General features: G+C 44.9%; 2 protein-coding genes and 1 long non-coding RNA gene across 4 annotated transcripts in view; 2 read left to right on the forward strand and 1 right to left on the reverse strand.

Moving 5' to 3' along the window:
* Nucleotides 1-15,249, reverse strand: part of DOCK1 (dedicator of cytokinesis 1) — a 315,270-nt gene that overhangs the window by 184,090 nt on the left and 115,931 nt on the right. The window lies entirely within an intron of this gene.
* The window catches only part of LOC130598839 (uncharacterized), a 59,755-nt gene that overhangs the window by 28,039 nt on the left and 16,467 nt on the right, over nucleotides 1-15,249 (forward strand). The gene's annotated exons all lie outside the window — the stretch shown is intronic.
* Nucleotides 1-15,249, forward strand: part of INSYN2A (inhibitory synaptic factor 2A) — a 43,455-nt gene that overhangs the window by 14,291 nt on the left and 13,915 nt on the right. The window contains exon 2 of the mRNA XM_057408687.1: nucleotides 731-1,928. Coding sequence (XP_057264670.1) covers nucleotides 736-1,928 — 1,193 coding nt within the window. The 5' untranslated portion in view covers nucleotides 731-735. The remainder of the gene's footprint in view (nucleotides 1-730; nucleotides 1,929-15,249) is intronic.

Raw genomic sequence — 15,249 nt, forward strand, 5'->3', positions numbered from 1 at the left:
TTGTTCTGCTATGTGCTGTGTTAAGCACTTGGCATCTTCTCATCCTTGAGGAGGTGCTTATATTTCAATAGCAGATTTAGTAATTTCTGTGAATCATCACAGGGGTTTTTGTGCTGTTTTCTTTCTTTTAGTGCTTTAGGATCCTTTGGGATAAAAAGCTCCATTCTAAAGGCATATTACTGCTTGTTGTCAAGGATGGGTTCGTTTGCATTTGAAGCAAAACCTTAATTGATGCACTGCTTGACTTCTTCCATAAACTTTCAGTAGTTCATCAATGTTATGCATACAGCACTACCAGTTGCTAATGATTACTGATCTATAGCTAGGGTTTGCTCTAGTTATGAAGTATATTAACTATTGAGTGAATTCAGAAGACTCGACTCCTGAGAACCCATATTGCCTTGCAGTGAAGTCCAGCCATGGAGCCAGCACCCTCAGTGGGACAGAATCAAGCAAAAGGGTTGAGAAGCTGTGGCTGCCCCATCCCTGGCAGTGTTCAAGGGCAGGTTGGACACAGGGGCTTGGAGCAAGCTGCTCTAGTGGAAGGTGTCCCTGCCCGTGGCAGGGGTTGGAACTGGATGAGCTTTAAGGTCCCTTCCAACCCAAACCATTCCATGAGTGGCAGCCGTTTCAGTCAAAGCAGAATTTAGCTCAAACACTTCAAACTTGGGAGGGTAAAAGCAGCATTTCTGTCATAACATGATGCTTTCTGAACTGTTTTTGACTGCAGGCATCATGGTGAGTAAGGAGCCCAGCAAATGCTTACTCACCACCTCAGAAAGCGAAGTTGAACCAGCAGCTTCACTCGCACTGGAGATGAAATACGCGCTGGATCCCAACCGGCAGATCAAGAAACGCAACAAAGCCCTCCAGGTGAGATTTAAAGATATCTGCGAGGCCCAGAACGAGCAGAGGGACAAAGAGCTCTCGACCACACCGGATCCCGACAAGAGAGAGGCCAAGTCCATTTCCTACAAAACCTATCGCAAGTACATGACGGTGCCTGCCCGGAGGTCAATACCCAACGTCACCAAGAGCACAGGAGTCCAGACTTCACCTGATCTTAAGAAGTGTTACCAGACCTTTCCTCTGGACCGGAAAAAAGGGAATATTCTTAAAAGCGCCTCGGCCGTTGACACCTTTAAGGGTCAAAACAACGGGTTTCTAATAGATGTGAAGGACAAAGACAGCGGGAGCTCCGGGGAGGCCGTTCAGTGGGGAAGGAAGGCCGGGAGCCTGCAGACAGCAGAGTTCATTTCCCACATCAACGAGCGCTCCAGCGCGGGATCCCGCGACAACGGGGCCGAGGCCTGGGAAAGCCCCGGTTTGCACAGCTCTCCCGTAGGCACACCTCCTCCTCCTGCTCTCCCTAACTCATCCGACCCCGCTTTGGAGGATCCCACCCCCGCTGCCCGCCCGCCCAGCCGAGGGAAACAGGCAGCGGGGAGCGACGAGGCCACCCAAGCCCTCCACGGGAGGGTCTTCAAGACTGAGGTGGCCACTGTTTATTTACCAGCGTCTGGTTCCAACGCCTCCCAGCCCGACTTGTCCCGTCTCACGGCCGAGGCCGAGTGGTCCCCGTGCCCCGCAGCCGAGGAGGACAAAAAGAGGACGGTGCACCTCAACGGTGCTCAGCCCCAGGCGGCGGGAGATGCTCGAGCCTGCTCGTCGCGGGCGCAGTGTCAAGCCACCGAATGTAACGAGCAGACCCTTCAGCTGAACGTTTCGCCCATGGAGGAGAGCCAGCCTTGCCAGACGGCCGTGGCGGTCAGCGAGGAATGCCAACAAATCGTGCCTCACACCGAAGTTGTGGACTTGAAAGCCCAGCTTCAGATGATGGAAAGTTTGATCAGCTCCAGTCAGGAAACCATCAAAGTGTTGTTGGGTGTTATACAGGAGCTAGAGAAAGGAGAAGCTCACAGAGAAGGGTGAGTAGAAGCTGTTTAATAACATGTTTTTAATGCCTTTCCTAACAAGCTCTGCCTTTGAATTTGCCAATGTAAATCTGCACACACATTCCTCTGCAGCACCCCAAGGCGTTACGCGTGATGCTTCTCACCTGCTTTAGGCCAGTCCTAGGGAAAACAGCCAGCAGTATTCACAGATCTCTGCTTCTTTGGGGCTGTAATTAAGTAGTTATTTAACAAAGGACCTATAAAATCTCTTCTTGTACCTATTCTAACGTGCAGAGAACGAGCCGCTTTCCAAACAGGATTAGTGAGGATGCTTCCTATCAGCATCTCCTGTTAACCATAATACCTCACACAGCATGAAAAGCGGCAGAAAAACCCTAATTCTGTAAGAGACTTACCTCTTTTTAAGATTAAGGGATATTATTCCAACTCTTGATATAATTCCATTAATGGCATTTGAATCTCGTCTGGTTTATTTGCACCTTCTGAATTGTTAATGATATTTCTTTCAGAAGGAAACGAAATGAAAAGTTGGCATATCAAAGTCTTCTTTGCAGCATTCGCACTGCTTTACACATGACAAAAGCATGAAGAAGCTAAATGCTGTTCATCCCTAACTTACATTACTTAAATCAACCTATAAGCCCTTACAGATAGTTACTATAACGTGGTACAACCTTAAGCCTGCGTCCGGACAGTTCAACCCACCTCTTACGTTACCTCAACGAGCATTCTGCAGACTTACTTGCCTTAGTTCACTGATCTCGATTCAGCAAATGCACCTCAAGATGTGCACTGTTTGTGTGCTTTTAAATACCTCTGTAATTAAATCCTAACTTCTCTGAGGAAATCTGGCTTTTAAAATTAGAAGCCTGTAGCTCGTGCTGCTTGAAGCAGCGCATGTTTGCATCAGAGCCAAAAAGGTACATCTGAAGATTTGCAATTCAACTCTTTCGTTAGCAATGTAGGAATCATCTTGTTAATCCTTAAAAGATGTTTTGCATTAATAAATCATCTGAGCTCTTGGATGATGCTGTCAACACAGCCTTAGCATTTTTAGTTTACTACTATTCGAGTACCTTGTCAAGTCCTGAATCTTCAGCCTGAGAAGCTTCTTGATCTAGCTGAAGGCAACACAGGCTTCGATGATCTTAAAGGCTTTTTCCAACCTAAATGATTTTATGATTCTGTGATTTATTTGTTAATTCTTATTCAGAAAAAGTATTCCTCTGACTTTAACCTCCAGAAACTGCAAGCGAGTTGGAGAGAAGTGGCATGCTGCTTGTCAAATCACAACACGCAGAGAAAGAGTTCTTCATCATAACTCATCAGCGAGAGCCCTGTGTGTATCAACACCCACATCTACCCACCAAGTCATCTGCTATAAATACCACTGCTTCCTCCATACACTTGTGTATCGAGTTTTTAGCTTTTCCCAAAGATAGCAGAGCAACAGCAAATACTCTTTTTGTTGCCCTCACATAAGCAGACCCATTTAATGGAGCCATCACCAGGAGTGCATCCCTGCCCTCAGCACAGAAAAGGTCTTGCCTGAACTGTCGATGATTGCTCGTATCTCCAGATAATCCTTCTGGAGTTGTCAGCCTGACAAAGCAGTAGTCTGTATTAGCCCTAAAATAGCAGAACTATCCATAAATCCCAGTTCTTCAGAATATCTCCCTGCCTCTCCTACAGACTGTAAAACTACACAGAATTTGACCAAAAAGAGCTGATTTATCAGCATCCCTTTACTTCCTCCCCCGTAAGTTCCCCAAGAAATGGAGAAATCACCACCTAAATATACATCACACACTTTGAACATCTTTACAAACATGCTGTGGTATGTGGAAGAGAATTAAAATGCTTTCATGATCCTTTGACATTAACTGTAATCAGTGGTTGAGGTTCATCATAAAAATAGGAAGAAAATATCTACAAACCCAAGTGAGATTTCAGATAAAGGAATTGTTTTGAACACCACATACAGAGATGCTGCATTAACACTTACCAAAAGCAGAACAGGGTTTCTCCTTGGAGCCACTTTCAGCTACACTTACATATGTTCTAGCCATGTCCCAAACATGCCCCCTCCCAGCTGTACATGAAGGACATAGAGATGGAGGAGGAGATGCATACTTGCATGTTCTCCTCCTGTTTTAGGAATTCTTGGATTCCAGATCCCTCTAATCTTCCAGGGCCTGGGTGATTTTAAAGGAGATGACACAAAGAAGTCCAGCTTGGGACGCTGCTGTTCTCCACTGATCACACTCCAGAGCTGAAGGAACACTCTGTTCTCATGCACAGCATCAACACATTATTAACACGAAGCCTGTCTTTATCCCTATTTCTCTCAAATTAGGCAACTATTTCAATAATAGGCTGCCTTGGGTTTTATTAGAATAATCCTTTCCAATTACTGCATTCATTTCTACAACACTTTTACCACAGAGAGCCACCACTGTACACTATGGATCTTCTCAATTTTTAGCATATTGATCTTTTCTTCCTTGTATAACCAAGGTGGCAGGTCAGTTTGTAACAAGAAATTAAAAGCAATCCTAGTGCTACATCTCTGCTTATTGCAGTGCATAGGAAACGTCCTTCTGCTTAAACAGAAAACAGTGGCCTGGGTTCATGGCACTCTCCTGGTTTTCTGATGGATATTAAATTCCTTGCTATAACATGCATCAAGAAACAAATACAAATGCCACGCTCTTGTTAGAGAAACCAAACAAAGAAACTCGGCTAAATCCCTTAATCAGATTTTTCTCCCTTCAAGGAAATCAGTGTTCTTTAAGTGCTGTTGTAGTGCCATGGGACTGGCGCTCAGTGGATTCATTCTCACTAATATGCTGGAGGTCTTGAACTGCTATTACTGCAATTCATCACTAAATGAGTCGATGCCAGCAAAATTGTCTCAGCAGCTCTGAAGATAGCGATATCATCCTTTGGGTGAATATCATCTCTCTATATTTTTCCGAGCATCAGTACTACATTATCTACAATTAGCAACAACAAACAGCACTCAACTCGGTGGAAAACAAAGGGGAAGACCATGAGAGAAGGGACTGACATGATGGAGCTGAGACTCTGAGGCTGCAGCATGACCAATGTCTTCCTCTGAGCTAGGATCAAGCCCCTTTTATTGGTCACAATGCAAAACTGAGCCCATCAAGAGACACAGTTCTTAACCATCAGGTACTGCATTCATTCTAATGCATTAAATCCATCTAAATAACACAGTGTAGATTTGGGGATGGGATAGAAATCATGACTCCTCTGTGACCCCCCAGTATCAAGAAGAATTATTAAAACTATCTATGTGCATCATCATTTACTAAATAAAGTAATTATACCTTCCTATGTAGAAAATTCTACCAAAACCAAAGATTACATCACGGCAAATGTCTGTGTTGACACACACTGAATGTGTTACATCACATTCCATGTCTGTGTTAAGTCATGCATGAACCAAAGTAACAGCAGCAGCTTCAGTTAAGTCTTCTAGCTTAAAGTTGGAGGAAACATTGCCTTCTACAAGATGCAAGGTGCAGCTTTGCAACGTAAAACCTGGTTTATGCTCCAAGTGATGTTTGCTTTATCTTCTAGTGAACTATTAGTAATCTATAAACTGTAGACACATTTGGCTGTACTCAGAGGCAGGGCGTTCAGTTGAGCAAGCCAAATTCTGCTCTGTGTATACAGCCTCACTGAGGGCGACAGTATTGAAAGCAAAATGCACATCACTAATCCCCAAACCTGGCTAACCAACACCTATGGACCAGAAGATGAACAGAATCAGAACTATTTCTGCTGCTGTTGAACGCTGATGACCTGCCCTTTACATCCTGGCTGTGAAAAGTAAGGGTAATGTGGGGCCCTTCTCATTACACACCAAATGAGCAGTCTGAATGAACAAAGCGCTCAGTTTGCCACACCAAAGTCAGTTAGTGTGTTTTGCCTCCGAGAGGCCAAATGCTGCACCTTAGACCAGAGTTAAATGAATCTGTTTCAGGGATAGTTTACATTCATTCTTTAGCTGGTGGTGGTGCAGGCATTCAAAGAGCTCTCAGCAAACAGGGATGAAACAAGCAGTCCTGGGCTCCTCCAAAGAGGCTTTGAAAGAACGTGTTCTCGTGGGCAGAATTTAAATGTCCTGTTTTTCATGGAATATGGGATATTTGTGTCTCTCATTATCAGTTTGAAGCAGAAAATAAAACAGTTCTCTGTGTGTCTGGATGGATGTTTGTATGATAAAGGAGAGCTTCACCTGATGCAGACACAGCACTCAAGTACTTCTGGCTTCAAAATACCACAAGAATCATCCTTGAGATCACAAGAGTTGAGCATAAACTTACAGCAGCTCAGGAACAATGGCAAGTGAAAGTGAGATAGCCAGAGCACTTAGTGCTCAGCTTTGCTTTTCCTCTCCTTAGGAGGTACTTCAAGTCCAGGCCAGCCTTTAAGCTCAGATGAAGCAGACCAAGTAAATCAAGGTAGCAACAACCTTTGCTGTCTAGCTCAAGCCATCTACACACATGAACCAGCACTCTTAAATCTTGGGAGTTCCTTATTTCACGTAAGGAGAAAAGGAAGCTTTTAGATTTTACAGGAACACAGCTCCTGAAAGCACAGCCTTTGGAAGTAACGTGCAGAAATAACATACCATGGCTTCATCTGGGATTTCCCCCCTCTTTGCATTTGCTTTTTCAATTACAGACGTGGCAAAGGAGAAGTTTAACAAAACCATTTCTAAGAGAAAACCTGGAAATGGAGGGAAGAAAATACAACCATAGAAGAGAGCTGCACTACACATAAATATGTGAAAACCAGAAAGAGCACAACAGATTCCACTGTGACACACAACCTGTATCATATACTGAGTGCCACCGGGGTTTAAGTGGCTTGGGAACAGGACTACCATGCTTCCCTTTATTTTCAGCTCTGATCTTTACAGACATGCACTTTGCCTGTCCTTTGGAGCAGTCACATTCATTCTATGACTTTACCTGAGATCACCTCCTAAATTCTTACCTCTTCACCCTCACTACAGTTGCTGTATTTCAGAGTAGGCATCACAGGTAGTGCCTGAACACAGAGACACCAAAACAACTTAGAGACTGTAACAATTCACCTTTCCAAGGCAGGCACAGGAAATGCCCTTGGGTGCATCTTCCTTGCTGGAAGTGCTTTGGGGATCTTGTGCTCTTTGGGCCAGTGGATGGTTGGGCTGTTTGGCTTTGTCTTTTTTAAGTTCTAATGCATATGTACCATTTTCTCTGCTGTTTCTTCTAATACCAGTCTTAAGAGTGAACCAGACAACTACTATAGTAGCAGTCTTTATTTTCTAGCTCCAACACAGACAGAACACCCCTTACTTCCTTGACTTACATTCATTTGTGTAACTACTCCCCTCACTTGCTCTAACTATACAGTCACTTCTGATCGTTAAAAGCTGAACTGTCAGACTTTGTCACTGCCCAAAAGGTATATGTGTCACACTAAACTGGGAGCCATATTCAAACAAAATGCATACTGTGATCATTTATGCTTCTCCATTATGCCACTAAAGCAGTTTTAAGTCAAATTCTTTGCATTTGGAGCTGTGAAGGGTCCTACCCATAAGCCCTGTGCTCATATCCCAATTAACAGCTCATCTGTCAGCCATCACTCAGACACTCACTTATCCTGAAAGCAGGGAAAGTATTAAAAGCCCATTTACCTGCCCTCACTGTAAGTAGGCTCGTTTTCTGAGCTATAAAGCAGTATTCCAGCCTTCTCCCTTTTGTATTGCCCCCAAACTGATGCCTCTCAGAGCTCAATGTACCTCGTCACAGCACAATCATTCTATGCCAAAACTGCTCTTTCCTAATGCAGACTATTTTAATACCTATTGTCAGTCCCCATGACCCCCCTCTTTATCTCAGTAACCCCAAATGAAAGCTAATGCATAAGATCCATCACTTAAAGATTCCATGTCATTCAAAGTAAAACATCCAGCATCACCCAAGGTTTAAAAACTTACTAGAATCCCAGCTTGGTTTGTGTTGGAAGGGACCTTAAAGCTCATCCAGTCCCAACCCCTGCCACAGGCAGGGACACCTTCCACTAGAGCAGCTTGCTCCAAGCCCCTGTGTCCAACCTGGCCTTGAACACTGCCAGGGATGGGGCAGCCACAGCTTCTCTGGGCACCCTGTGCCAGCGCCTCAGCACCCTCACAGGGAAGAGCTTCTGCCTAAGAGCTCATCTCAGTCTCCCCTCGGGCAGGTTAAAGCCATTCCCCTTGGCCTGTCCCTACAGGCCCTTGTCCCAAGCCCCTCTCCAGGTTTCCTGCAGCCCCTTCAGGCACTGGAGCTGCTCTCAGGTCTCCCCTTCAGGAGCCTTCTCTTCTCCAGGCTGCCCCAGCCCAGCTCTCTCAGCCTGGCTCCAGAGCAGAGCTGCTCCAGCCCTCACAGCATCTCCATGGCCTCTTCTGGCCTCGCTCCAACAGCTCCACGTCCCTCTTGTGCTGCTGCCCCAGAGCTGGATCAGGACTGCAGGGGGGCGTCTCCCCAGAGCACAGCAGAGGGGCAGGATCCCCTCCCTGAGCTGCTGCTCACGCTCTGGGGGTGCAGCCCAGCACACAGGGCGGGGGGGGGTCTGGGCTGCAACACCTTTTTGTCTGAGTTTGATTACTAAGAGCCAACGTGCAGTTAGATGTTCCGGGGCAGGTAACAGGAGTGTTTCGTAGGCCTTCGAAACTTGATTACATTTGTATTTTAGGTTGGAGTTTTATTCGGGTTGGATTTATTCTCTTGCTCGTAACCAAAGCTACAGACAGAATTGTCAGAGTGGAGAAAAAGGGCAAACTTTCAGTTCACAAACATGCCTGGATCAGATCTAATAGTTATCAGAGTACCTAGGCACGGTAACATTTAAGATAAAGAGCACTCTGCTAAATGACCCTGCTATCAGTAGTAGCTCATCTATCAAACATCCTTTGTTGGGAATACAGTGGTAGGAGGTTTTCAACAAGCAAATGATGATGAACACGAATGAAAAGTGAACTGTTAGCAACAGCCAGTATGTGGAATAAAGATAGAACAAACAAAGAAGAAGAAACACAATCTTTTCAGCAGTTACCTGATCTTAATGCTTACTATGTTTTCTCAAAGGACACTAGGAGCATGCTAAGTCTTGGGGAAAAAAAGCCCTTATTTTTCTACTAGATTCCAGCTTTTTATCTGCATATACTATACAGGCACAATTCTAAAAAACAGTATTTGAAGTACTCAGAAGAAGAAATTGATTTATATCAAGCTGCTGTTGAACAGACTTTAAAACCAAGATGAACTGTCATCCTCCACCTCCCCATTTGAGCAGGGCTCGGCCCCGCTTCAGCCTTTGCAGTGCAATCAAAGTTCAAGGCATTGCCAACAGACTGGCTGCAGTGACACCGAGGCCAAGAAAAGCAAATCCCCCCCATTGAAAGCTGGAATCACTGATGAAGTCTCATAATGAACAGTGAGAAACAGTGTCAGCAGGCTACGTTCTTGCTAAATATATCTGAACTGCTGCAGATCGCACGGGAAGCTTTGCCAACTGTCACCAAGCTGTCCAAATCACATACCTGCAAGGAAGAGGTTTTCTGCTAAATCAGGCTTTGACAGAGGATGTTATTTAGGTACTGAATTAACCAGTTTTCACTTTACACAATTAGAATAATCCTTTAATAACTACATTTTGACTGTCAGTACTACTAGAATCCAAAGAGACAGAGCAATGAGCCAGGTAAAAATGAGACAGAATGAGCTTTACAGTGTCACATTTCTCACTGCTGTTCATTTGCCACAAGCTTAATCCCCAGATTTCTAATTGACACCTACTTCTGAGCCCCTGTGTTCACACACAGAGATACTCATCTCTTATCCTGACTAGGCAAAAATGGATTTGATGGCCAATGTTAGTAAAAAGACTTGTCTGAAGAGAGATAGGTGTTTTAGTCTTAAACTGGTAAGGCTCCCAGCTCCCCAGGTTCTAGAATTAAGACATAAAGATGCAGTTCAGGCTTAGGAAAGCTCCTGTTCTTACATTCATGGAACTGATGAAGAGTTGACCTGGACTCAAGTGTGGACTGTTTCAGTATCTGGAGGAAAACATCTTTTAAGTGAGGAGCTCCCAAGCATGTGTCTGCCCATCCTCACTCCGTGCCACCTCCATCACTGCTGGCTTCTTCAGTTCCAGAGCCAGGAACTGTTCTCTGATCAGATCTTGATAAAAATAAGGTGGTCTGCACTGGTTTGTAGTTCTTAACGGCTTCATTTTGAGCTTTGAATATACAGAGGGATTTTGAAGATAAATGAGTGAACAGGTAACCAAGTTGTGATATGTGGAGCAGCCCAATGCAGGTTTTGCTGTCTGCAGCCAGCACTAGGTTACTCTTCCCTGCCATTGACCCTTTTTTCCATGTTATAAGCAAACATTGAGAAAAGCAGGGGTTTAACAGAATCCTTAAGTGAAAACGAGACAATTCTGAGCTTTTTGTGAGAGTTTACTGTGATTCATTTTGCATCTCATGGAGCAGCAGACAGGGATCAGCTGTGTTACAGGTCAACCAAGAAGGAAAACTGCCATGCAAAAGGAGGTTGGAAATCACTCCAAACATGCCCAACTGTGCTTAACCCTCTTTAACTGATCAGGTGATGCTGAAGGATGTTTTTCACCACATCAGTTGCTGCATGAACCGACCAGAAGAGGACACACAGCACTGTCCTGGGTGTGCTACAGCTTTTTCCTTTTGGTTCCAGTCTCCTGAGAAGAAACGATAGAAGCTGAGTGTGACCTAATAACTCATCAGCACGAGAGCCTGGGCTGTAGGGATGAGCAGAGGTATTTTGATGTTAAGGCAATTTATGCTCCGTAGTAGTTCAGACTGACATGACTTACATCATATCCTTGGGAAATGCAAAGGGATTTGTTTGCTTCACTGTCAGCCATACAAGCTCAGAAAGAACTCTGAGGGATGGGACCTTTCTGAGCATCTGTATACAAAGCTCAAGCAACTGAGGCTCTACGTGGTCTCCTGGACTGGAATAAAATCTACCATTACTTAAGGGAATAAGAGAACAGAAAGTACTGAGACCTGCAAAGAGTTATTCAAGCTGCAACAGAAAGAGTTCAGCACTTCCGTGGTCCGTCCTGATGTCTTTTATTCTCCATACAGCTCCTCATCCTTCCTGCAAGTACCACAGCATCGGCCATATCAGTGGGCAGCAGCTCATACACCGTACTCCTCATGTTATGCTACTGTGCAATATTACAATTTTAAACAAGTTCTTTGGTTTGCATATAGTACAGCTGATGTAGTTGTTACTCTAAGCTGGTATAGGCTTATTGATGTAGAGGACAGACTGAGATGAGCTCTTAGGCAGAAGCTCTTCCCTGTGAGGGTGCTGAGGCGCTGGCACAGGGTGCCCAGAGAAGCTGTGGCTGCCCCATCCCTGGCAGTGTTCAAGGCCAGGTTGGACACAGGGGCTTGGAGCAAGCTGCTCTAGTGGAAGGTGTCCCTGCCCGTGGCAGGGGTTGGAGCTGGAGGAGTTTTAAGCTCCCTTCCAACACAAAGCAGCCTGGGATTCTGTGATTTCTACATGTCTGGGTTTCTGGTGACAACATCCTGCAGTGAGGAAGCCAGGCTTGGCTGGGTGACCATGTTAAGCATCTACTGTGACTCTGCTTGATCTGTATTTTACTGTTATTCATCCCTTGACGAGCCGATTTCTCAGTCCCTGCTATTCTATGATTCTATGGGATTTGCTGTCCTCCTGGGGAATGTAGCTCTCTGTACCATGCCATAGGATTCTATGCAATGCATAATTCTATTTGAGCTTGCACTGAAATCTCTATCACTTGGAAATGATCAAAAAACCACCACAGACTTCTCACTTCTCCCGTCTTCCCTCCTTTATAGGAACAATGCCTGTGAGCAGCCTTCTCAATTTCGAAGTCCAAGTCAAGCAAAATCCAAGGTGTTGTATTTTAATACAGCTATTACCCATAGACACACTATTAGTTCATACCTATGAGACACCCTTTGCTCTGATCGGTTGAGAGGGTTTCATCTGCATTGGAACTGTGCTATTATGATTTTCAGTGCTGTGGCTGATGAAGGTCTTTTACTACAGAGCAAGAGCTGGATAATCTCTCTGTAGCTCAGAATCCATTCAGCTCTAGGCAGGAGCACCAGGGAGGTGAAGAGCTGCATGCAGGGAGTTCTGTATGCTGACCACACCACTGAACATTGCCCCAGCCGGTCCCCCAAATCACATGCAGAAGGAATTCATTATAAAATGAGGTGGATTTGGAGGTGGGAAGAGGTAGGTTGACATGCTCTGAAGCTGCAGGTGCGGGAGACATGATGATGAGCTGTGGCTTCAGGAGTCTCGGGGCATCCAAGTAATGATGCACTGAGGTCAGGAGTAAATCACAGCAGAGACATTTGGAGTGCGAGGGGTAAAGAGACAGACCTCATCCGAGTGTAACCACCGGAGTGTGCTCCCTGATAACTGCTGGCAGCGTCTGGCCTCAGAGCTACACGCCAGGAATACAGATGCTAGTCATCCAGAGCAAACAACTTCCCTGAATTATCCATAATACAAAGCGTTGACATTTTAATTCTCCTCCTGACTTCTCTGATGAGACAACCGAGGCACAAACATTCAAGAGAGATGCTAGACCTTGTACGCACCGAATTCTTGCGAGGCTTTGTGATTTCCCTTGAAATGCATTTTAATTCTCTCCATTCTCAGTGGGGTTTTTTTGTTCAATCACTAGACACCCCTATTAAAATATGGGGGTCATTGTGGGCTTTTTTAAACACTTCACTCCCCGCCTAACCCGAGTCTAATATAAAACGTATTTATGGGGTGAAAGCGCTTCAATTGGTATCTTGGGAGCCATGGCATCCACCCACAGTGCAAATACCTCAAAAAGAGAATTAGTCATCTGCTTCCAACTGTCAGGATTCAGTAAGAGACAACAAAGTACTGTCTTGGAAACAGGCCGAAAAATCTCACCACTGAGCTCCTGTACAATTCAGAGTATTTTCAGAAACCCAATGAATAATATCAGCCCTGGAATAACAAGGCAGATAAGGGGGGGAATAAAAAGTAGAAAAAAGATTCTGGTATTATTTTAGAGCATCAGAAAATTTCTGCTTTCATCCTCTGCCATCAGTTAAAAGAGGGCTCTCAAAAATGAGGCAGTGGATTTGTGCAGCGTTTCTTTTGCCTTATTTTGGTGTGTGTTTAAACATTGAATCCCAGACTGGTTTGGGTTGGAAGGGACCTTAAAGTTCATCCACTCCCAGCCCCTGTCACAGGCAGGGACCCCTTCCACCAGAGCAGCTTGCTCCAAGCCCCTGTGTCCAACCTGGCCTTGAACACTGCCAGGGATGGGGCAGCCACAGCTTCTCTGGGCACCCTGTGCCAGCGCCTCAGCACCCTCCCAGGGAAGAGCTTCTGCCTAAGAGCTCATCTCAGTCTCCCCTCTGGCAGGTTAAAGCCATTCCCCTTGGCCTGGCCCTACAGGCCCTTGCAATGACAGCAAATCCTGCCTACAAGTCTGTGAGACTTTGCTAGGAAATCTGGGCAACAGCTTCCAAGTGTGTGGAGCTGGAGGTACGAGAGCTCCAAGCCCATCTCGAGTCTCTGCAGGGACTACAAAGCAGTATCAGAGCCAGGTTCCACTCTCAATTATAACACAACCAATCGATTGCACATATAAATCAGCTCAAGCCAACCCGATGCAGAGCACACTGAAGCACCTGTTTCTGTAGCCAGTCTGAGCAATCTAAGGCTATCCACACCGCTGGTGGAGTTAACCCACACTTTGTCACATAAAGGGGAGCAGATCCTCTCAAACACAAGTCTGTGTTCAAAAAACATGTAGATGAGGCCCTTAATGACATGGGTTAGTGATGGCCTTGGCAATGCTGGGGTAGAGGTTGGATGTGATGGTCTTAAAGGTGTTTTTCAGCTTAGTTGATTCTGTGTTTAGTGGGAGACACACCAAGGATGCTCCCAGGGATGGTACTGGGGAAGCAAATAAGCAGTGCCAACAAACAACAGAAGAAAGAAAACATCTCCAGGTGAAAGGCAAGGAGAAAACAAAAAGGCAGAGAAACAAAGAGCAAACCCCAACACACCTGTGAAAAGGATGAAACAATTCAATGTGTGCATCAGCTGTAGACATCAAACCAAAAAGCCTCAACATGATTGTTCAAAGCACAATACTGCTGACTCTTGAGCTTTATGAGGCTGTACTGCTATCATCTGCAAATCAGAGGTAACTATGAATGTAATGAAAGTGCAGGAGCAAGAGGGCCAAAGCAGTGTTCAACTGGGCAGGTGATTTTGCAGAAGACCTTTATATGAGCCAAATGCTAACTTGAGATGTTTATAACTGCATGTACCTGCTGGTTTGATGGCAGAATGTAAGTTTTTAAGGGAACAGATATGCATCTGCATCTAAGAGGCAGATATTCATCCAACAGGAACATGATTTTGCTGATACAAACGGGTTTACATGAGGCTCTCCACTGAGCCAGAATAGCAGATCTTTCTTAGAGTAGACTAAACCTATATGGCTAAGCTGATTTTAACCTGCAAAGATATACAAGTGATTTCCCTGCAGTTTACATAGGTAAAACATGACTTACTCAAGTCAAAAGGACAGCTGAGATGCACATGACATAGTGTAGTCATCTTATTCTTCCAAAAGACAAATTATGTTAATAGTATGGACAATTTTGCCTCGAAGCATGATTATTAGTAATGCTTTAGAGTAGAAAACACAGAGGTTTAGAAGTTTCCACCAGACTCTCTATGTCTGAGCCATTACTGTGTACAGACAGATAACATCAGTGTGTTTAGCTATACTATAGATAGGCACAGCAGGACCAGGCCATGCACGGGAATACAATACCCATCCATACAAAGACTTAGGGAGAACCACAGCCTACACTTCCTCAGCTATTCAGCACAGCCAGAACTGTCACTTCAAAACCACTTCAAAGGCCCACTGCCTGCTTAAGATAACTTGTTTCACTGTATTTTAACACAAACACCAATAAAGGAAGACTCTTGAAGTCTGTTTATCCTCTTGTTGGTGGTAATACATCAAAAGTGTGATGGATATCAATATCCTCTAAAGAGCACACCCATCAGTGCATAAAGGTGCTCTGAAGCAAAGCCACTTGTGTAAAACCATGCCATTAAGTCACTCAATTAGTATGAAGTACTCCCTACATCCCAGCAGATAGGGGAAGACATCCAGATGGAACAGATCTATCCCTCCAAAT

Source organism: Pezoporus wallicus, unplaced genomic scaffold (genome assembly GCF_028554395.1).
Source record: "Pezoporus wallicus isolate ANWC-B61680 ecotype Strahan unplaced genomic scaffold, APGP_CSIRO_Pwel_v1 contig_13954, whole genome shotgun sequence".
NCBI classification, from domain to species: Eukaryota; Metazoa; Chordata; class Aves; order Psittaciformes; family Psittacidae; genus Pezoporus; species Pezoporus wallicus.